The 23,431-nt window shown below is 42.9% G+C and overlaps 1 protein-coding gene across 15 annotated transcripts in view; it reads right to left on the bottom strand.

Moving 5' to 3' along the window:
* The window catches only part of exd3 (exonuclease 3'-5' domain containing 3), a 395,662-nt gene that overhangs the window by 292,762 nt on the left and 79,469 nt on the right, over positions 1-23,431 (bottom strand). For 12 of the 15 annotated variants that reach the window (XM_072566231.1, XM_072566229.1, XM_072566225.1 and 9 more), the window contains 4 exons: positions 21,270-21,449; positions 20,127-20,309; positions 7,076-7,129; positions 1,494-1,633 (listed from right to left, as the gene is read on the bottom strand). In XM_072566231.1, coding sequence (XP_072422332.1) covers positions 1,494-1,633; positions 7,076-7,129; positions 20,127-20,309; positions 21,270-21,386 — 494 coding nt within the window. In that variant the 5' untranslated portion in view covers positions 21,387-21,449. The remainder of the gene's footprint in view (positions 1-1,493; positions 1,634-7,075; positions 7,130-20,126; positions 20,310-21,269; positions 21,450-23,431) is intronic. The other 3 variants (XM_072566228.1, XM_072566220.1, XM_072566223.1) reach the window with 2 other exon arrangements.

Raw genomic sequence — 23,431 nt, forward strand, 5'->3', positions numbered from 1 at the left:
TTTTACCGAGTATAAACAGCTTATCCATTACCAATACATAGGGTCCTGCCATGCATCTGACTGCAGTCACAGGCTTTCTGATCTGACTGGATTTATTGTTGTTGTTGTCACACGTACCAAAATACAGTGAAAAGCTTTCTTTTGTAGCACTACAGGCAGAACATAGCAAACCAGAACAAACAGGTCGTACAATGTATCGACAAAGCAGGCATAAAAGCTATTGGCTGCACAGGAACTGCACAAAGCAAGCTCAATGTTAGATTTGAAAGGGGAAGAAATTCACTCTTTATGTACTCTCAGGTCCTATCCATAGTCAGCAGGAACCGAACCTGTGTGGGGAAACCTCATTGCATTCCAGTCCACACCTTAACCACCTGGCCATGGCTGCAGAGGCTCCTTGGAATTGATGCACAGAGATCACTGTTCCAAATGACTTTCTAAACTGTTGTCAAAACACTTATCTTCATAGAACTGACTCACATCCACCTCCCTCTATTTTGTAATTTAAATGCCAAAATTAAAATGCTATAACACCTTTCATCACACTGACCAATCTTTTCCCATAACTAACATTTTCTAATCCTGTGAACATCATCTTAAATCTTACCTGCACCCTCTCCAGTACAGTCACACATTTGCTATAAAGTGGTGACCTGTGTGTAGTACTCTATCAGTGTTCTAACTTGTATGGTATACGGTAATGTGAATTCCTTGCTTTTATGTTCTATGTCTTGGTGAATAAAGGAAAGCGTTCAAGATGTCTTTTTACTTCCATTATTGACCAGTCTGGCTTCCCTTAAAGATTTTGGATATATTCTGTAAAGTTCCTGTTTTTCCTCAGTACTCATTATAGTCTCAGTTATCATCTAGTTCCATGTCTTGTTGTATCTCTCAAAATGCTTTATTTATCTGGAATGAATTGTACTTTCCTGCACAACTGACCAGACTGCATCCAACATGTCTCGCTGAGGCATTAACGTCAGAAAATGTATCAAGTCACTTTACAGAGATGAACATGTTGTGCAATGGCATAGGTCAGTACTACAGAGTCACAATGAGAGACATATTGAAGTAGAAGTGGTCAACTGATGCTGACTGCTTTATTGGCAATAGTTCCTTACAGAGTTACATAATGATTGGCAAACTGGAACCTTCCACACTTTGGAAGGGTGTTTTCAGTCCTTGTTCTACCCAGAATGTGTGGAAAAACTACTGGAAAGTCACAACTTCACTGTTCATTCCAAACCTGACCTCTTGACACTTGTGCATCTGAAATCTGAAGCAGAGGTTCCGAATGAGTAAGACCTTGGCTGATTCTTCCATTCCTAGGCCAAGGGCAGTAAACTCCTGCATCCCCTACCTGACAGCACAGACTAGCAGTGAAGCTGGCATGACCCAGTGCTAGCAGTACCACCCCAGCCACTGGACTTATCAAGCATGCCAAGTGCAGGAGCAGTTAGCAGCTCTCAGGGATGCCCGAAAACTTATCATACCTTTGGATATCTGCAATGTTGACTGTCAATTGGCACCAAGAATCCAGCAGCTGCAACAAGTCACACTGTAGTCCTGGATAGTCAGCTATATAGGCCTCGACCAGGTTCACTTTATCCTGTAGCAGGAGTGGAATGCAGACCTGCATTAAGAGAATAAAACTGTTCATGAGGGTCCCATCTTTACAGAGTGAATGAGGAATGATTAGAAGTTTAAACAGGATTGAGCATTGATGAATGAATGGATAAGATAGTTTATCCAGATTTAGCTCTATAAAATACTCCTGGACCAGTTCACAAGCAGGAATGTTACTTTCCTCATTGCATATCCTCCCAATTTCGATTTTAAATACATATTGTCTTCTAAGTTGTGAACCTGCAGTAACAACACTATACAGGGATTTCCAGGATATGTGAACAGAGTGTGCAAGTAGAAAGGAGAAAGAGAGGTAAATAGAAATATAACATTCAAAAGCAGGTTGGGCACAAAGTCAAAGTCCTCTGGTGAAGTTCCCAAAGACAGAGGCAGAACAACAGAAAGTTGGGTCTCTGGTGAGGAAGCTATCAAATTAGTTCATATAACTGTACTGTGTAGGACGCCAGTTGGCCTGACTATGCTGGCTCTGTGAAAGAACAATGCCCTGCCCTTCCTCCACAGATCTGCAAATTTCTCCTCACCAATTCATTATCCAGTTCACTTTTGACAGTTACTAGTGAATCTGCTTCCACCATCCTCTAAGACAGCACATTCCAGTTCACAACAACATGATGCAGTAAACACATCCTCAAGTCCCACCAGATTCTTTGGCTAACTATCTTCATTTTTACCCTCAAGTTACTGAGACCTCTCCCTATCTACTACATAACAACTTTGGAATGTTGAAAATCTCAGTTAAATCTTTCCTGAATGTGCTCTGCTCTAAGGAGAATGACCTTGGCTTCCCTCTGCAGTTCAAAACAGCACTCTGAGTCAATTTGTGTTATGTGGATCACAGCAGGTCCCAAAAGGAAAATCACACAAATTGTCCTTTGTCCCAGGTCCATTACTACACTCTCCTAATTGCTTTTAATATTAAGCCAATTTTGACAAGTTGCATGTCAGTTTACTCCACTCTGATGTAGGATATTTATGCCTATAATGTTTATGTTTCCTTACACAGTTTACACTCTGAATTATGTTGGCTACTTCATTCCTTGACACCATCCTTTTACATTTATTATTTACAATATATAATGACTGAAATACATAAAGGTGAACTTGCAGATTATTGACTGCACTTCTAACCTATGGTTCCTTTTACTCACTCAAAGGATGTGGTCGTCATTGGCTGGGCCAGCATCTATTGCCCAACCGTAGAAGTAAACAATATTAAGTCTTTATTTTCAAAACTAAAACCACTATCACAGAGTCATTAGTGTACAATAACTTCGTTTACAGATTTGGAGATGCCTGTGTTGGACTGGGGTGTACAAAGTTAAAAATCACACAACACCAGGTTATAGTCCAACAGGTTTAATTGGAAGCACACTAGCGTTCAGAGCGACGCTCCTTCAATCACCTGATGAAGGAGCGTCGCTCCAAAAGCTAGTGCTTCCAATTAAACCTGTTGGACTATAATCTGGTGTTGTGTGATTTTTAACTTCGTTTACAGAGCTGGACATTAAATTTGAGACTTGAATAGTTCCTGATTATAATTTGCATTAATTCAGATTCAACAGTTCATTAAGTTTTGCTTTAATTTAGATTGAACTGTATTTGATAAAATACCATGAATATGGCATGTTTCCATTTTACTTATCAAAATATAATGGGGATCATTAAACCCACTATCAAGTACATGCTTACAATATTTTCAATATGTGTTATTTGTTATCATGAAAAAGAGGATATTCATTAAACTTTCCACAAATGAGCATGTAGACTTATACTTATCACTCTTAAATCCTTTACCATCTATCCCAGTTTAAATAGGAAAATGAGAACTCTTTTTTAAAATTCATTCTGCTAAAACAGGAAGATGATTTTTTTCACTGATTCATGGGAAGTGGTGGGTAAGTTGTTGGAAGGGATTCTGAGGGACAGGATCAACATGCATTTGGAAAGGCAAGGACTAATTAGGGATAGTTAATATAGCTTTGTGTGTGGGAAATCTAACTAACTTGTAGTAAATTGATTGAGTTTTTGAAGAAGTGGCAAAAAAACACTGATGAAGGTAGAGTGGTGGGAGTTGTCTATATGAACTTCAGCAAGGCAATCAAAAGAATCTGCTTGGTAGACTGGTTAGCAAGGTTAGATCACATGGAATCCAGGAATACAAAATTGGCTTGAAGGTAAGCAATAGAGAGTGGTAGTCGAGGGTTGTTTCCCAGACTGGAGACCTGTGACCAGCTGGAAGGACATGTGCAAGACGGACTGTTTTTTGTCATTTATATGAATGATTTGGATGTGAATTTAGTAAGAATGGTGAGTAAGTTTGCAGATGACACCAAAATTGGAGATGTAGTGCACCTCAGAAGGCTACCTCAGAGTGCACCGGAGCCTTGATCAGGGTTAAGATGCGGCAGAGTGTAATTTAGATAAATATGAGATGTGGTCTTTTCGTAAGGCAAATCAGGGCAGGACTTATATACTTAATGGTAGGGTCTTGAGGAGTGTTCCCAAACAAAGAGATCACTTTCATCATCCCATAACCACCTGATGAAGGAGCGTCGCTCCGAAAGCTATTGTGCTTCCAATTTAACCTGTTGGACCTGGTGCTTCCAATTTAACCTGGTGTTGTGTGATTTTTAACTATGCCAATCACCCTCAACGTAATGGCAACTTTAAACCTCTATGCCCACCCCTCACTTCAAGGCTCCACAAAGGCAAGTGTGGTATTTCCCAGGTTGCAACATGACCAATTCCCTCTTCAGAAGGACCAATGAATTCTAATCAGGTCAGAGAAACACTTTGTTTCAGATTTATCTCCCAGTTCCCAGTTACAAGGTTGGGTCTGTAGCACATTGATACTGTCCTACCTTTTATCCTGAAGGTGTTCGTTCAAGTCCCACTTGCCCCAACAGTGTGTCATAACATATCCAAATAGATTGATTAAAGGAACTACAACTGACTGCACATATTTGGCTATTAGAACTCCCAGGCAACAGCCAACATCTGTCAATAGAAAGTATTTCACTCCCCAAACAGTCAAGTTGTCCATTTCTCAATGAGTTCTCATGACTCAAAGAACCTTCTAGTGGCTGCAGCTTCTTGGTGCCCCTGCAAAGTTCTGGGTGGTTTTCAATGACAAATGGTATGCCCTCAGGAGGTAGCACCTGACACCAATGGCCTGTGAGAACACGGCACACTGCTCAGCAATAGGATGACAGAATGGGACGTTTAATCGAACAATGCCCATGATCATCTGACACGCCAGAACAGTAACTCCAGACTAGCCAAACCCACACAATCTTGAAACATTACCTCACCAACCAATCAGAACTGTTAGTCACACTTGACAAGTAAGCCAACATTTGGCATCAAGATGCTCTATGAAAGCTCATTCAAACTCTCCAAACTTTGGCTAAAACTCTGAGAAAATCAGAAGTGTAGCAATTGCAGACAAAATGATGCGCAGAGGAAAAGGGCCAAACTCCAGCCAACATATCAGGGACTTATTAGGAACCGAAAAACTAACAGCAGCTGATCTCCCAGGTTACTAAGAAGGAGTAGAACCCAAATGTTTATGAAGAAGGGAGCGTGGGCATTGGTGATGGAAGCCACAATTGTCCACTACTTCCTCTGTACTGGGCTCAAATGGGCTAGGACCACACAAACATCAGTATTGGCAGGGATCAAGGCAAGGCATAACAATGAGGCTCTTTTCACTCATCTGTAGGAGGCCAGCACAGAACATCGAACATTGCAGTGCAGTACAGACCCTTCAGCCCTCGTTGCGCCGACCTGTAAAACCAAACTAAAGCCCATCTAACCTACACTATTCCATTTTTCATCCATGTTTATCCAATGATTTTTTAAATGCCCTTAATGTTGGTGAGTCCACTACTGTTGCAGGCAGGACATTCCACGCCCTAACTACTTTGAGTAAAGAAACTACTAACAACTGTCCTATATCTATCACCTCTCTATTTAAAGCTCTGTCCCCTCATGCTAGTCATCACCATCGAAGGAAAACGGCTCCCACTGTCCATTCTATCCCATCCACTGATCATCTTAAGTCACCTCTTAATCTTCTTCTCTCTAACAAAAAGAGCCTCAAGCCCCTCAGCCTTTCCTCATAAGACCTTCTCTCCATAACAGGCAACATTCTGATAAATCTCCTCTGCACACTTTCCAATGTTTCCAAATCCTTCCTATAATGCAGTGACCAGAACTGTACACAATACTCCAAGTGCAGCTGCACCAGAGTTTTGTACAGCTGCAGTATGACCTTGCAGCTCCAAAACTCAATCTCTCTATCAATAAAAGTTAACATACCATAAGCCTTAACAAAATGGAAATTCCAGCAGAGACAACAGTAGAAACCAACGTGGACAGCATTACATACTGCACAATGGAACTAAAAATGCAGCAAGCATAGATGAGACATGTTCTTCAACCATTGAGCCCCAATGACCCTGAAGAGTCCAATAAATACCCACCCTCTTATCTGCCAGTTTCTCCAGCTGAAGTTGGAGGGTATAAGAGCTCCAGGATCTTGTAATGACACACAACAACTCAGATAAGTTGCTTGATCACACTGACAATGCAGCAGACTATCACACTAATTCAAAGACAGCAAGCAAAGCAGAAAAGATTGTCGTGCCTTCCTACAGCTATCTCTTAATGTTTTTCAGTGGCTTTTAATGTACAAGGTCAGGCCATAGACAAACTTACAGCATCACTGTGTTTTCACAGAAGGGCTGATGCCTGAAACACTGATTCTCCTGTTCCTTGGATGCTGCCTGACCTGCTGCGCTTTTCCAGCAACACATTTTCAACTTTCATTTGTTTTCGACATACATTGCATTTGTAGGCAAACTGAGTTACCTAGGGGCTTCCTCGGCTATCTCGAAGCTCCAATTAATTTGAGTTTCTGAGATGGCCCCTGCAATTTGACTTCTCACTATTTTACTGTAATTAGCTGCAAGAAATTTCTGCTAATCCAGTGCCAGATGCTGGAGAAGCAGAGTTAGAAATTCGAAGAAGTAAATGGATTGAGAGGGGTGTGGACAGGGAGAGCTGTTCTGATCAAACAGTCGAGGTGTGAGGAATAAGAGGATTGTACCTTAAACCCACTGCCCCTTGGCTCTTGTCATGCAAAGCATAAGAGGACGTTGATCTCGGAAATGCTGACAAAGCTTTGTAAATACAAAGTTGAACAGCAACTTTGTCCTCCCTCCCGGTTCTCCAGAACACTGCAGATCAATCTTCCAGAAGTCCTAACCCCAACAACAGCTATGATTACATCTGGACTTTCAGTGAAGTCAAATCCTACCCCACCCCCCATTACTCTTAATCTGAAGATTCATTCCTGGCAGTGACTGGGATTTGTAGATTTTTTGCTCTTCGCTTCCAATTCCAATAGTCGTAGCAGTTTGCTTACCTGCTCCATATCCACCTCTGGCTGCAGGTCCAACTTTATACTCAGCAAGGCAGCCTGTGGTTCAATAGAATAAACATATTCAGGATCTCAAACCAATGCTATTGATTTATTAATAATCAACAATGTTTATTTATAACAGATAGGCCCAGTGGTTTATCCTTGGAACAACAGTTTGGATGTCTTCCTAAAGGTCATAGGCACATACCAGAGAAGATGTAATCAGCCAATGCCACTCACCCAATTACCATGGACTGCAGGAATCAGGGCAGCCACTTCTAAATAAAGGAAATATTTTTGGAGCACCCTTCCCAGTCACTCAAGGGACAAAGGACTCTCAATACAGGGAATGGAAGAAGATAACCAACTTGCCCATTTTTTAACAGCAGCTGTACTATACCCACCGTCCTTACACAGTTCAGTTGGAATGCGTTCTTACATTTTCCACTCAAGATTATCTTGGATTTTTATTTCCAATTTAGACAAAAATAACCAAAGTATTCGGAAACTTTGACAAGGATATAACAGTTAGTGGCATGTGGATTCATACTCACTGTTCTCTATCCCAGGAACTCCTGACCTCTCCAGGCTGAGAGCGGGAGACAGCAAGCAAAAGTGGGTATGTTGGAACAGAAAGAAAGTTCCTGCTGGCAGTGTCAGAGCAGCTCCTACCCAGAGTGAACACCATCAGATAGTGCCTCCAGGAAATGCCAGAATAGGTCATGTCTGAGAATGAATCACTGTTGTTGCTCCCATACCATCTCAAGACAACAGAATGAGGGGATTATTCCAACATATCCCCAGAAGAAGCAGCAGCTCTGCAGCTAGTCGTCAGCATCAATTAACAAGTTCAGAAAACACAAGCCCTTCTGCACATCTAATTTCCCTCACAAATGGTTTCTCATGTGATCGCTACCAAATTTCTCTTTGAAATTGTTTCAAGTTTCATTCTCCTGCCTCGGTACCAATAATCTGTTTGACAAAATCACTATCCCTCAGTGAAAAAAAATCTTCCTGATATTTCCTGTTTTCTGCTTGTTAGATTCTGGACACCACAGAGGACTTAATCCAAGGTTAAGTGAAAAATTGGTTGTTAAGTTTTTCAGACATTTCATAACTATAAACAATTTGATCTCCTAGGGAGACAGCAGTGTAAAAGTCATCACTAAACTAGCAATCCGGAGTCCCAGGCTAATGCTTTCAGAACATAGGTTCAAATTCCACTATGGCAGCCAGTGGAATTTAAATTCAATTTAAAAATGCTGGAATCGAAAACTAGGCTCAGTCATGGAGACCATGGGACTACAATCGATTGTTACAAAAGCCCATTGGGATCATTAGGAAAGAAAATCTGCCATCCTTACCTAATCTGGCCAAATGCAACTCCAGATTCATAGCTACTGTCAGAAGTGGTCCTGCAAGCCACTCAGTTAAAGTGTAATTAAGAATGGGCAACAAATTCTGGTCTCACCAGCAAAGTCCATGCCCATGAACAAACTAATTAGAGTTAATACAAAATGCCCAAAACTGTCAATCGCTCCTCCTGTACTATTTCTTATCCATTAATGTTAAGCAACAATAAAACAGTCCATGTTCAATGCAGCAAGACCTGGACAATATCCAGGTTAGGGCTAACAAACAGCAAATAACATTTTCACAACACAAATGCCAGACAATGAGCATCACCAAAAAGAGATAATCCAACCACTGCCCCTTGAGATTCAATGGTATCACCTTAACTGAATTCCCCACTATCAACATCGTGGGGGCTACCATTGATAAGAAAGAGAGCTGAAGTAGCCATGTAAATACTATGGGGCTCCAACGATATATTAAGGGCTAGGAAATCTGCACAGTGAGAACTCCCAACCCTCCAAAGTGTTTCCATTATCTACAAGGTGAGAATCAGGAGGGTGACGGAATATTCTCCACATATTTGGATGAGTGCACCTCCAACAGCACTCAAGCAGCTTGACACCATCCAGGTCATAGCACACCACTCACTGGTACCACGTCTAACACACTTAACATTCACTCCCTCCATCAACACACAGAGTATTAATGTATACATCCACATGATGCACTGCAACAACTCACCGAAGCTCCTTAGCACCTTCCAAACTTATGATCATTAGCATCTAGAAGGGGCAAGGGCAGCAGATACATGGGAACACCAGCCCCTGAAAGTTCCCCTCCAAACTGCTTGCCAACCTGATTTGGAAATATATCACCATTCCTTCAATGTCACTGGATCAAAATCGCAGAACTTCATAACAGCAATGTCACAGAAACAAAGAAGGAAGAATTAATAAAGCTTTCCAAGTCACAAATGATCATGAAAGAGCAAATTATAATTAGCAAATTGTTAAGACTGGGTAGAGAATGGATGGTATTGAACTTTGTTAAACAACAAGGGTTATTAGGAAGGGATGATTGCTGTTATCATCAGTCATAATGAAGATAGGTCAGAACTAAGTAACTTGAAGGGGAATTTGCGGGTGGATGTCAGTGGTAAGTCGATTTCCAGAGACGGAGAGGTCCAGGAAGAGGAGGGAGGTGTCAAATGGTCCAGGTGACAACTGGGTGGAAGGTGTTGGCAAAGTTTGAGCTCCTCACTGAAGCACACGGCAGCACTGATGCAATCAAGATAGTGTAAGAGGTAAGAGATACTATCAGTGTAGTTGTGGAAGAGGGACTGTTCCACGAATCCGACAAAGAGACAGGCATAGCTCATGTCCATGGCCACCCCTCTGGTTTGTAGGAAGTGGGAAGAATCAAATGAAAAACTGTTGAAGGTGAGGACCAGTTCTGATAAGCAAATAGGTGCATAAGTGGAGAGGGACTGGTTGGGGCAATGAAAGAGGAAAAAGCGAAGGACTTTTAGGGCCTCCACGTGGGGGATACAGGTTTAAATGGCCTGTATGTCCATGGTGAAGACGAGGTGTTGGATGCCAGAGAAATGGAGGTTTTGGGAGAGGTGGAGAATGTGGGTTGTCTCTCAAATGTAGGTAGAAAGTTCCTGGGGGAACCAAGGGGGAAAGAACAGAGTTGAGGTAGCAATGGGTTGACCGGGGCAGTCGGGTTTGTGGATTTTGGGTAGAAGATAAAAATGGGCAGTGTGGGGCTGGAGAACTGTCAGGTTGGAGGCTGTAGACAGGAGGTCTCCCGAAGTGATGAGGTTATTAATGATCCAGAGATGGTGGCTTGGTGATGAGAGGTGTGGTCATAATCGAGAGGATGGTAGGAGCAAGAGGTGTCAGAGATTAGCATCTAGCCTCGGCTATTTAGGAGGTCAGTTCACCATACTACCACCACGTCCCCCATTCCCCCTTCTCCCCTCCCTTACCACGGCTGGTTTAATAGTGAGGTTGGGGTTGGAGTGAAGGGAATGGAGGGCTACGCATTCTGATGGGGAGAGGGTGGAGTAAGCGAGAGAGGTGGAGAGATTCAAGCGATTGATGTCACAATGGTAATTTGAGATGAAGGAGTTAAGGGAGTTTAGGAAGTTGGGAGGGGGTGTCAAAGAGGATGGGGTTTGCTGGAAGTGGGAGAAAGGATCATTAGAGGGTGGTTGGATTCCCAAAGAAGTAGGCATGGAGGTCGCATAAAAACACTTCGACATTGTGGCATGTGGAATTTGTTCACATGTGGGAGTAGGGGAATGAAGGTGAGCCCTTTGGAGAGGACTGACCGTCAACCTCAGTGAGGGGGAGATCCGGAGCAATGGTGAATATCCGGCAGGGTTTGGCGCTGGGGCTGAGTATGGAGCTAGGGGCAGGATTGGGGGGTAGAGGCTTCATTAGGAGGGGATGTGTGCACTGGAACGGTCACATGGACGAAATTGGAAGTAACCTGGTCATCAATATCGGCGGAAGCAGCAGTCACGCCGTTTCTCAACATGAGCAGAAGGGGCAGCCATACTGTCCTCAACATTGGTGAAAGGGGCAGCCACACAGTCCTCAACATTGGTGGAAGAGGCAGCCACACGGTCCTCAACATTGGCGGAAGGGGCAGCCATACTGTCCTCAAAATTGGTGGAAGGCGCAGTCATACTGTCCTCAAAATTGGTGGAAGGGGCAGCCACACGGTCCTCAACATTGGTGGAAGGGGCAGCCATACTGTCCTCAACATTGGCGGAAGGGGCAGTCACATGGTCCTCGATGTGAGCAGAAGCGAAAGCCACACAATCTATAGGAGCAGCTAAAGCGTCCGTATGGTCAATGGCACCGGGCCAATCCCAGAGAGGATCAAGAACGAGGTCAGGATGCTCATTGTTGAGGAGGCTTGTGTCTAGAGATATATATGGGAGAGTTTGGCATACTTACGATCTTTGATGTCTGATAGAGAGAAGAGAAAGCATTTATTGAGGGTATGGATCCTTCGGAGAACAAAGAACAGTAGAGGTCCTCTGCAAGTTTGGGAGAGACAAGCCCTGAGTTAGGCAAGGCCGACTGCAGGGAGAGAGATTTTGATTCATGGTAGAGAGCGTGGAGCTAAGAATCCGCAGGGAGAATCATTTCTGGAGGCTTTGTAGATAATAGTTGTCATGGTTGGGTCCAAACTGCGATAGTCTAAAGGTTATTTGGAGTCAATGGGGATGAGCCAGCTGTGTAGACAGGCACTGAGGAAGGATAAAGTGGCTTAGTAATGAGATTGCTTGAGAATGTGGTTCAAGAGATTCAGGGCAGAGGAAATAATCTGGGGATCACAGTGGGAGAGACACTCACTGAGCTCTCTTCAGAGACAATTAATTGGCTTCAAGACCATTTGAGAGTGCAGCTAAGAATTAAACCGTTTGCTTTAACTCCGTCCAATATGAAGGAGGTTGTGAAACTTGAAAGGGTTCAGAAAATATTTACAACGATATTGCCAGAGTTGGCAGATTTGAACTATAGGGAGGGGTTGAATAGGCTAGGGCTGTTTTCCCTGAAGCATCTGAGGGGTGAGCTTACAGAGGTTTATAAAATCCTAAAAAACATGAATAGGGTAAATAGACAAGGTATTTTCCCTGGGATGGAGGAGTTCAGAACTAGAGGACATGTGTCTGAGAGGGGAAAGATTTAAAAGGGATCTAAGGAGCAACTTTTTCACACACAGAGTGGCACGTGCATGGAATGAACTGCCAGAGGAAGTGGTGGAGGCTGGTACAATTACAACATTTAAAAGGCATCTGGATGGGTATATGAATCAGAAGGGACATGAGCTAAGTGCTGGCAAATGGGACTAGATTAGGTTGGGATATCTGGTGAGCATGAACGAGTTGGACCAAAGGGTCTGTTTCCATGCTGTACATCTCTATGACTAATTGCATTTATGTCAGGCTGGATAAGGATGGCAAATTTCCTTTGTTGAAGGACATTAGTGAACCAAATGGGTTCTTAGGATAACCTAGTACTTTCACAATCGGTATGTGGCAGACTTGTACTTAATTCCAAATTAACTGAATTTAAATATTCCCCCCTGATCTGGTAGAATCTCCACTCAAGTCTCCAGATAATGAGCATGGACCTCTGAATGAGTAAGTGAGGAACATTGTACTATGATATCCTGGTCCGTAGCCCTTGTGAGGATTGTTTCACACAGAACTATTCATTGAAGATACATCTCCACCTGAGAATAAATATTTTTATGCTGCATTAAATAAAAACAATGCATATGATACAATACAGCACAAGGCCCAGAAGGCAGAGAGCAGCATTGTGCTTCAATGGCCATTAAGGGACATCATGGTTAAAAAGAAGTCAACATGCAGGTAAAATATGGTGAACAGGAATCATATTACTGAATGCTATATCGGACTTAAGACAGAGACTCAAAAATCAGGGTTTCACATTTAAGGTAACATAAAAAGAATAGGAAATGAACATAGAAAAATACAGCGCAGTACAGGCCCTTTGGCCCTCGATGTTGCGCCGATCCAAGCCCACCTAACCTACACTAGCCCACTATCCTCCATATGCCTATCCAATGCCCGTTTAAATGCCCATAAAGAGGGAGAGTCCACCACTGCTACTGGCAGGGCATTCCATGAACTCACGACTCGCTGAGTAAAGAATCTACCCCTAACATCTGTCCTATACCTACCACCCCTTAATTTAAAGCTATGCCCCCTCGTAATAGCTGACTCCATACGTGGAAAAACGTTCTCATGGTCAACCCTATCTAAACCCCTAATCATCTTGTATGCCTCTATCAAGTCACCCCTAAAACTAACTGCAGTAAACTTGGATGAGTTCATCAACAGTGGAAAGCATTTAAGAATGTTGGGTGCAGTACAAAACCAGCCCACAGCCTAAAAGGGAAGGATTCTACTTGTATAGCAACAGTCACCGTCATCAAATGAGGTTTAAGTTTGAGCTAAGAGAAGGTAGTTACACAAATGCAAGAAGTTAAAATCTAGTGTAATTTAGAAAAAACAAAGTAACAAAACCTAAATAGAGAACATGCAAAAAACCCTGTGTAAAGATTATCAAAACAAGTAAATGTTTTATAAATCAATTGAGAGATTAGTGAAGGAGAATGCTAAAGAAAATGCAACTGAAAGCATCTTCACCTAATAAGGAAATGGCAGATTTGATAAATGAGTTCTTCCAATCCATCTTCATAATGAAGGATAAGGACAAAATGTTAACATTACATAGGAATCTAGAATTAACTTAACAGTAGGAAGTTTAAGTCAAAACCATGTTGGTGCAGTCTGATTACCTTGAACTTATCCAAGTGGCTTATAAATAGCTCAAGTTGGGTAGATGTCTAGTTTGCAATGCAAAGTGATTCCAAAAGCATGGGTCCAATCCCACACCATCCAAGTAGCTTCGAAATCGACGTTTCGGGCAAAAGCCCTTCATCACTAATCCAGAATCTGGTTTCCAGCATCTGCAGTCATTGTTTTTACCTCCAATCCCACACCAGTTGAAGTCACCATTAAGGAGTCTCAGGTGAAACTTACCACCAATCATCTCTCTCATGAGAGAGCAGCCCCATGGTGTGGTAGGACGAAGGCAGCTTTATCAATATTAAAATGGAGCATTTTAAGAAGTTAATGGAGGATATAACGGACAAATCTCCAGGACTGGACAGTTTCCAAGCCGAGTGGTTAAAGAGAACAGGGAAGAAGATTATATAGCAAACAAAGCATCAAGTTCTAATATAGAAGTCATCAAGTTCCAATATATTCTAGATTCAGAGACTGGACCTCCTTGACTTGACAATCCTAAAGTTCCTCACGGCAGCTCGAAGCTAGCATCCCAGAAACTCGAAATCATCCAAATTCTGTTCACTGTATTCCTGCTTGCAATAAATCCAATGCACCATGATCTTTTCCGTACTGACCCACATTGGCTCCCAATGTGGGAATTCCAGAACTTGGGACACAAGCAGTCAAAAGCACGGCCATCAGTGGTGATGCAACTAAAATTGAGGATGGATAGTAGGCCAGAATAAGGAAAGGAATGATACCTTGGAACATTGAGAGACTGGGAGAGATTACAGAGATAAGAGGGGGTGATTCATGGAGGGATTTGAAAAAGCGATGACAATCTTAGTATTGTCCTTATGTTCAAAGTACAACCCTTGTTGGTTAATGAGCACAGGGGTATGTGAGAATTAAATAAGAGCTGTTCTATTACTGTGGCAGAACCTTCACCGAATCAAAGGGTTTCAAATGTAGATTTGCAGGAGAGACCGACAGAGTTCATGAAGCAATAACATTAAAAGGACTTTAAAGAGCAAAGGGGCATTGAGATGGAGCAGTAATTGCAAAAAACAAGTTGGGCTGTCAAACATTCCATCTATAGCATTAAACAAATGGTTCACAGGACATGAGTCAAGGGCAGGGTCCTGTTCTTCTGTCCTGTTCTAATCTTGTGATTTTATGCATTGAATGTGTCTTTATACATTTCTAAGTTTAGCTAAGTTAATATTCTGAATGGTACAAATGTTATTCCTTTAATTCTCCCTGTCTTCTGCCAGGTACATGAGCTACAACATTTACCAAAACCCTGAAGTGGACGACCAAGACCAAGACCAAGACCAAGACCAAACCACACTGACAACTCACCACTTGCACTTCCTGAGCAGTAACGTTGCCACCTCAGTATCTGCTTTTCCTGGGGTGCTAATTCTGACAAGGCTCCTGTCACACTGGCGACAACTTCTGCACCTCATGACACCACCTGTTCTTGAGGCAAGACCCAAATGAAAGAACCACATTGCACAGACAAAGGCTATTCTTTGGGAGAGCTCTCTAATTAGTGCCAGTCCCTTATCCCTTCCCCATAATCCTGGCTTATTCAAATGCCCTTTGCGTGTTACTACTGAATTGGTTTCCACCATTTTTGAAGTAGCACAGTTCAAGTCATAACACAAAGCAAATGTCCCTTATCTCTCAGGTTCCAGTGCCAATTATCTTAAAACTCTGTCCTCTGGTCTTCAACATTCCTGTCAGTAGAAAAAGTAGGCAGTGTATATCAGCAGGCTTGTTGACCATGGGGTGCATCAAAGTCCAGTTTGGTGAAAGGTGGAGGTTTCACCCAACAGAGCTCACTCAGGGGTGGGAGTGAATAGGATTCCTCTTCTGGTTTATTTTTCCTCCTTATAGCCTGAACAAATGAAATCAAGTGACTAAGCAAACAGGACTAACTGAAGCTGGGACCCTTTGTTAGCAGAATGCAGTTCTTCCTTACTCAATAATTCAGAAAGCTCCCAGAGAGACAACAAGTAAGGGAACAGAAATCTGACTGATGGAAAAGAACAAAGATTTCCTGGGCTGTTTTTAGAATTAATATGAGAATCAGGAAAGATTGATCACGTTGGAGTCATTTTTTCTGCAAAACCTGACAGAGAGCTTTTAAATTAGTTTCATGGTGTAGTTTTGGTGATCCTTTTCTGTTTGAGGGAGCGCAGAACAAAGGCACAGAAATATACAAGTCACAAGCGTATCAAATAAAGAACTTAGCCTTTCGATTCAGCAGTGAGCTTCGTATGGAACAGATTCACAGTGGACACCATTTCCCTCGTCCTGCACTCACCCCTAAAACATTGAACAACAAGGACACCCACATCAGACAAATGCTCATCAACTACAGCTCCACTTTCAACACGATTATTCCCTCCAAACTGATCTCAAAACTCAGAGCTAAGTCATGACTCCATCTTCTGCAACCACCTTCTTAGCTTTCTGACTCACAGACCAAATCAGTGAAAGTAGATCTCCTCCACAATAAAACTCAACACTGAAGCTCCCCAAGAATGCATTCTCAGCGCCCTGCTGCACTCACTACTGTGTCGCCAAATTCCGAACAAACGCCATCTGCAAGTTTGCTGACAACACCACTGTGAGAGGACGGATATCAAACAACAATGAGTCAGAATACAGAAAGGAGATCGAGGGCTTGGTGACGTGGTGCAATGAGAATAACTTCTCTCTCAACCCTGGCAAAACTAAAGAACTGATTTCTGACTTCAGAAAGGCAAAAGAATGTGCCCCAATCTACATCAATGGACCCGAGGTTGAGAGGGTGGAGAGCATCTAGTTCCTGGTTCAGAGGGGGTGACAATAAACAACAATCTGTCTTGGTCTTCCCACTTAGATACAACAGTCAAGAAGGCACAACAATGCCTCTTCTTTCTCAAGCAGCTCAGGAAATTTGGCTTGTCCACAAAGTCCCCACCAATTCTCATAAATGCACCATTGAAAGCATACTATCCAAGTGCATAATGGCCTGGTATGGCAACTGTTTTTCCCAGGACCGTAAGAAACTACAGGTGGATGTGTGCACAGCCCAGACCAGATCATGGATGCCAACATTCCATCCATGGACTCCATTTCCACAGCATGTTGCTGCGGAGAGGCTGCCAATGTCATCAAAGACCAATCGCACTCCGGCAATGCTGTCCTACAACCTTGTCCATCAGACAGAAAACATAGAAGTTTGAACACATGCACCAGCAGGTCCAAGAGCAGCTTCTTCCCTGCCATTATTAGACTGATGAATGGACCCTCTAACTTCAAATAATGCTGATCTCGCTAATGTTAATCTTGCCTAACATTTGCCCTCTCTGATGTAACCTTTTGTCTAGTTTTTTCTCACCTTATAATCTGTATGTCCTTGCTTCCTATGATCTGCTTGTACTGCTCGTAAACAAAGCCTTTCACTGTACTTAGGTACACCTGACAATAAATTAACCAATTCAAATTCTGGCTGGCTTGAAGCAGACAGCATTGTTGTAACCCAGGGAAAGCGGAGTCGCGGAAGAGTGTATTGGGAAAAGGCTGGTGTTTGGCATAACCACCAGGAAAGAACTGCTGGACCAAATGGTCTCATCCTCCGCTGTCTATACTGTGCAATTTTATGATGTTTCCCATTCCTCGAGGGGAGAAACAGGGCTAACAAGGGCTTGTCATACCAGGTAACTCAACATGGTCTAGGCCAGGCCACACTGAATTATACAAGATAGCACAAGACACTGCACCTATGAGAAAAATCTTTGAAAGAGCCCATTCCTCTGCTCTTACCCATTTTTTTGCAAATTTATCCTTTACGACGATGGCTGTTCAATTCTCGTTCAAGGTACTATTGAATTGACTTTCCAATTCAGTCTGACAGTGCTCCCGGATCATAACCAGCTGCTGCATTAACACCTTTCTTTTTCTCACCTCTTCTCTGATTCCTCTGCCAGCCAGTGTGCCCTTGTCACTTGCCACTTGCCACTTTCCAGTCTCCTCTTAACTGCTCTCTCAAAACCTTTTGTAATAATCTTGGACAGCCGTATTAATTACAAAATGTCACAAAAAATGTTTCCACTCCAAGAGTTAATGAACATTCCCCAAAAACATACGAGATGATTCTCACAGTGCCAGAGACAAAGGTTGGAATGCACACTGCGTTAAGGGTTAATGGCCCAGCTCTGACAGATTGGAATGTAAACGGGATGCAGATATAACCAAAGCAAAATAACTGATGGGGTCTTTCAGCACATGCTGCCAGATTTTCCTGTTCTATTAATAACATTTGTGAATACATTCCCAGCGTACATAAAAAATCACAGTAAAGAAAACACTTGGGTCAAACTAAGATACTTTTCTCCTTTTGGTGACTCACAAAAGCAGGGCAGGAGCAGGGACATGAGAAAGGCTTTTGTGTTCTCTTCCCCTTAGGGTTCGGTAGGTCAGGGCAATGCAGCATTGACTAACGATCCCAGCTCCAGCACACAATGCTGAGCATTGAGTCCAGGGGGAGGTCACCACTGCTGGCTATGAAATATCACAACTAATTGCATTGTGATACCCTCAAATCAAAACTGACAAGGCCTGAATGTAGATTCTCGGCAGACTCAGCGATATCATGGGGCAGTGAACCATGCCCTGTCTGCCAGGCTGCCCTGCTCATGTGACAATAGCCTCTTTCCCCTCTCCGAGAGCTGACAGTGACAACAGACTCTTTTCTTCTCACAGGAATGCATAGAAAGAGATGGAGAGTCTCATTCAGTTGCAACCAGACACCCTTTCAGACCCTGAAGTGCAGCAGATGACCGTGACACACTAGCTCCCCTGTCAATCATCCCCCTATTCTCCCCGGCACAGCTTGGCTTACTCAGATAGTACTTTGGAAATATCACAGACGCAGCAACACTCAGTATGCTGGCTCTCCCCTCAGTTTTGAGCTTTCAAATGATCCACAAGCAGCCAGGCTATCTCCATAATTTGAATTGAAAAGGAGATGATAAAGTGCCAATGCCACTGAAACTAAAATGTTTGACCCTCTGAGCAGATGCACACTGGAGAAATGTAGAAAATGTAGAAAAGCGTCTCACTGGATTCAACATTACAGGTAAAAGAAAAGTTCTACTATGCACTCAAACATGGCTACTTAGCGCTTTGGCAAAGGCAATGGGGATTACAGCATGTCCAGGCACTGACTGAAAGGGCTGATCTTCCCACTCAGTCATGAAGACACCGCTGGTGACTCCAGCAAAATATAAGCTGCACAAGATATAAGCTGCATCACACAATATTGTTCAGGCAAATTATTGAATGCAATTGGAAGAGACTGCATACACACTATTCTGATGTGAAATGGGGAACTGTCTAGCTAAACGTACCCAGCCAGGAAAGAGAAATTATATTACTGAATATAAGCATACTGTTAAACAACACATTGTGGAAAGTATCATTTCCTACAACAAAGCACAGGTTTTCTTAATATTCAAAGTTTGTGAGAAGATTTGTAGCTCGGGTGCTCGTTGTTGTGGTTCTGTTCGCCGAGCTGAGAATTTGTGTTGCAGACGTTTCGTCCCCTGTCTAGGTGACATCCTCAGTGCTTGGGAGCCTCCTGTGAAGCACTTCTGTGATGTTTCCTCCGGCATTTATAGTGATTTGTATCTGCCACTTCCGGTTGTCAGCACAGGTTTTCTTAGTATTCAAAGAATCAAGGGAATGTAGACTTGCGGGGATAGGGTCACATGCGCTTCGGAGGGTTAGTGTGGATATGCTGGGCCGAATGGCCTGCTTCCACACTGGAGGGATTCTATGAGTCCGCACCAAACCTCCAAACAGCATCCTATCCATACCTACTCTCTCCTACCTTATCCCCCAACCTTGCATTTCCCATGGCTAATCCACCCAGCCTACACATCCCTAGACACTATGGGCAATTTAGCATGGCTAATCCACCTTAATCTGCACATCTTTGGACTGTGGGAGGAAAGCAGAGCACCTGGAGGAAACTCAAGTAAACATGTAGAGAACATGCAAAATCCACCAGACAGTCACCCAAGGCTGGAATCAAACCCAAGTCTCTAGCAATGTGAAGTAGTAATGCTAGCCATTGAGCCACTGTACTACACAGTTGTGGAAGCCCAAAAACTCAACTGAGTTTCCCTCACAAATGGTATAGAGAGGAACCTCGATTATCCAAAGGAGATGGGTGGAGAGTATTTTGTTTGGTTAATCGAACACCGGATAACACAGTTAGCCAAGCATTGGGACCTTGAAAATTCAGTTAATCGAATGCTGGATAATCGAGATTCCTCTGTAGTCCAGGATAAATCTCACCTCTTTGTATTTGCCCTTGATGCATAGATTATTGATCAGACCAAGTTGGGAGGATTTGTCAACCTTGTCCACTTCATACAGGCTGGCCAGCTGATCCAGCATGTTTGCAGGAACCTCCGTGAGCAAAGAGAACACTCTCGCTTGCAGCTTGGCTGGCTTCAAGATCTGTTTAAAAACAAAAAGCTGGTGCCAAGAACAATAACCATAGAAATACCAAGAGCAGTAAAAACCTCACTGATTCACTAATAATTGTGAAGGAAGGAATTCTGTCACTGAGTTGGTCTGGTCTACATTTAACACGACCAACACTGAACTACCTTCTGAAATAGCTGAGCAAGACACTCTGTTTAATCAGAACCCCTACAACAGACTGAATTCAAGGCTGTAGTTCAACATCACATTTTTAAGCGCAATTAGGGTGGGCAATAAACGCTAGCTATATCAAAAATACTTACAGGTTTTGAATGAATAAATAAAAAACTGAACAGAACTTTCTCACAATCATTTATCATCATTGGTTAGAATTATTAAAATGGTTTCATAAATTGCTAAGTTTTGGGGTGCAGTTTAATTGCTGAAAATTTCTGTTCTTTTGACTATCATTTATGGGCTGACAGGAGGAGAGATGAAACCAAAGTCACTGAAATGAAATATGTCTCTGAGTCTTAAACGGCAGGAAGATTTACAAAGATGTGTGGGACTGAGGGCAAAGCCATGGGGATGTTAAACAGAAGATCACTAATGTTACTTTGGTATAAGACATTGTCTTCCCTTTGCAGTTGACTTGTTTACCCCTAGGGAAGTTATTTACCCAGACAACCAGCGGACGCTACATATGAAAGTAGAACTCTTCCTTAAACGGATGTTCAAAGACAAACAGGGAAAGGCAGACAAAGGGATAGATTTATTTTAAAAATGTTGAATTTCTTTCTGAAGCTACCAGAGGAAATGCATTAAGGGAACCACAATGGCCCACAAATTCAGTATTTTTCTGTCGAGTTTGACGCGTTTCCTTTAGATAATTGAACAGTAAGTTACAATGTTAACCACTTCCCTCAACCCACTGACATTAAAACTCCTAATGACTGAGTGTTCAGGGCAGGGCACAATGCAAAGTGCTGGATTGTTTACGCATTTGCCAACCTGCTGGACTCTGCCATCGTCTTTGATCCAATTGCAGAACTGGTCGATGATGTAATGTGCCAGGGACTGTGGCTTTCCCTTCCTCCAGTTCCTCCAGTCATGGCAGTTCTCCAACATGACCAGGAGCCCTTCCAGTGGGTCAGTGAGAGAAGCAAATCCTCGCCTCGCTGCTTCTGGGAGCTGGGGAGACAAAGGGAGGGTGAACAAAAAGAGGGAGGCCCCTAATCGGCAAGTAGACAAAAGGAGACTGCTAATTTATTCAGTGAGGTAACTGTTGCTCTCTGTCCCCCATCCCACTTGCTGTGACAGTGTACAGCAATCCAGATTCCTTAACACTTCATTTCACCGCAACAGCAGCCTGTGAAAAGGCAATTGTCTGCATTAATTATCCCGTAAACATGCAAAATGTCACAATGCCCTGCACCACCACAGACAAAAGATGCTTTCAGTGCCTGGCATTTACAGGGTAGACAGACGCTTTTAGGGAGCTGCTTTGCAAGGGCCATGTTCCTTCAAACTTCCCTTCCCAGCAGACTGTAAGGAAACAAAGAATAGGGACAAGTGAGACACTCACACTCGCTAACTACCTTCCTGCAATCAAAATAGGCAGTGTGTGCACTAAGAGAGTGGAGGAGCAAGAGCGAACGTGCTGAGGATATAAGTGTAACATAGCGATGCTTACACAGCTGATGATCCTAAATGCCCACAGTGAAAGTAATTACATCCTTGCATGGTTTTTTTTCACTAATTATTAAATTTCCTACATTATTATAACCAATAACACGAGCAAAAATTCCCACTTACACAAACCAGATTTGGAGATGCCGGTGTTGGACTGGGATGTACAAAGTTAATAATCACACAACAACAGGTTTAATTGGAAGCACTAGCTTTCATAGCGCTGCTCCTTCATCAGGTGGTTGTGGAATGTACAGTTGTAAGACACAGAATTTATAGCAAAAGTGATGTAACTGAAATTATGCATTGAAAAATTCCTTGACTGTTTGTTAAGTCTCTCATAGGTAAGAATGACCATGTTGGTTTCACTTCTTACATATGTAAATCGCAAAACATTTTTTTATAAGTTACATTCTCAGATGAACTTTAACAATTGGTGTCAGCCGAGATAAAGTGTTGAAGGTGTTAGACCACTGTGTTGCTGTCTGTGTCATAATGTTTAGATTGATTCTAATCTAAAAAATGAATTAGCAGAAACTTACATGGATTCAAGCAGTTTTTGAGCAAAGTACAATGTAACTACGCCATGTTCTTCGTGACCTGCAACACATTATCAACGAGGATGAGCACCTCGCCAAGACCTTCCCCACACCTCCACTGCTTGCCTTTAAACAACCACCAAACTTCAAAGATCACTGTTCGGAGCAAACTGCCTGACTTTCAGGACAACTCCATACAACCCTGTCATGGTAGGCACTGCAAGACATGTCAAAGTGTGGACATAGATACCACCATTACATGTACCATTACATGAGGCATGGTACATTGGTGAAACCGAGCAGAGGCTACGGCAACGGCTGAATGAGCGCCGCACAACAATCAACAGATAGGAGTGTTCCCTCCCAGTTGGGGAACACTTCAGCGGTCCAGGACATTCGACCTCGGACCTTCGGGTGTCCATCCTCCAAGGTGGACTTTGGGACAGGCAGCAGCGAAAATTAGCCAAGCAGAGGCTGATAGCTAAGATCGGTACCCATAGGGAGGGCCTCAACCGGGACCTTGGGTTCATGTCACACTACAGGTGACCTCATTGCACACCACACACACGCACACAGACACTCTTATACACACACAAACACACACACCCTCTCACAGACTTAGACACCTTTACACTCACACACACACACACCTTTGCTCTCACTCACAACCACCCCACACACACACACACACACACAAACCCACATGCACATATATGTTTGTGGAGTGATTTTATACTTGCAGAGTTACATTGTATTTTGCTCAAAAACTGCATGAATTCTTCTCAGATTCTGTTAATTCATTTTTCAGATTAGAATCAGTCTGAATATTATGGCACAGACAGCAGCACACAGGGGGCTAACACCTTCAACACTTTATCTGGGCTGACACCAATTGTTAAAGTTCACCTGAGAATGGAACGTTTAAAAAAAAGTTTTGCAATTTAC

This window comes from Chiloscyllium punctatum, chromosome 49 (assembly GCF_047496795.1).
Source record: "Chiloscyllium punctatum isolate Juve2018m chromosome 49, sChiPun1.3, whole genome shotgun sequence".
Taxonomy (NCBI): Eukaryota; Metazoa; Chordata; class Chondrichthyes; order Orectolobiformes; family Hemiscylliidae; genus Chiloscyllium; species Chiloscyllium punctatum.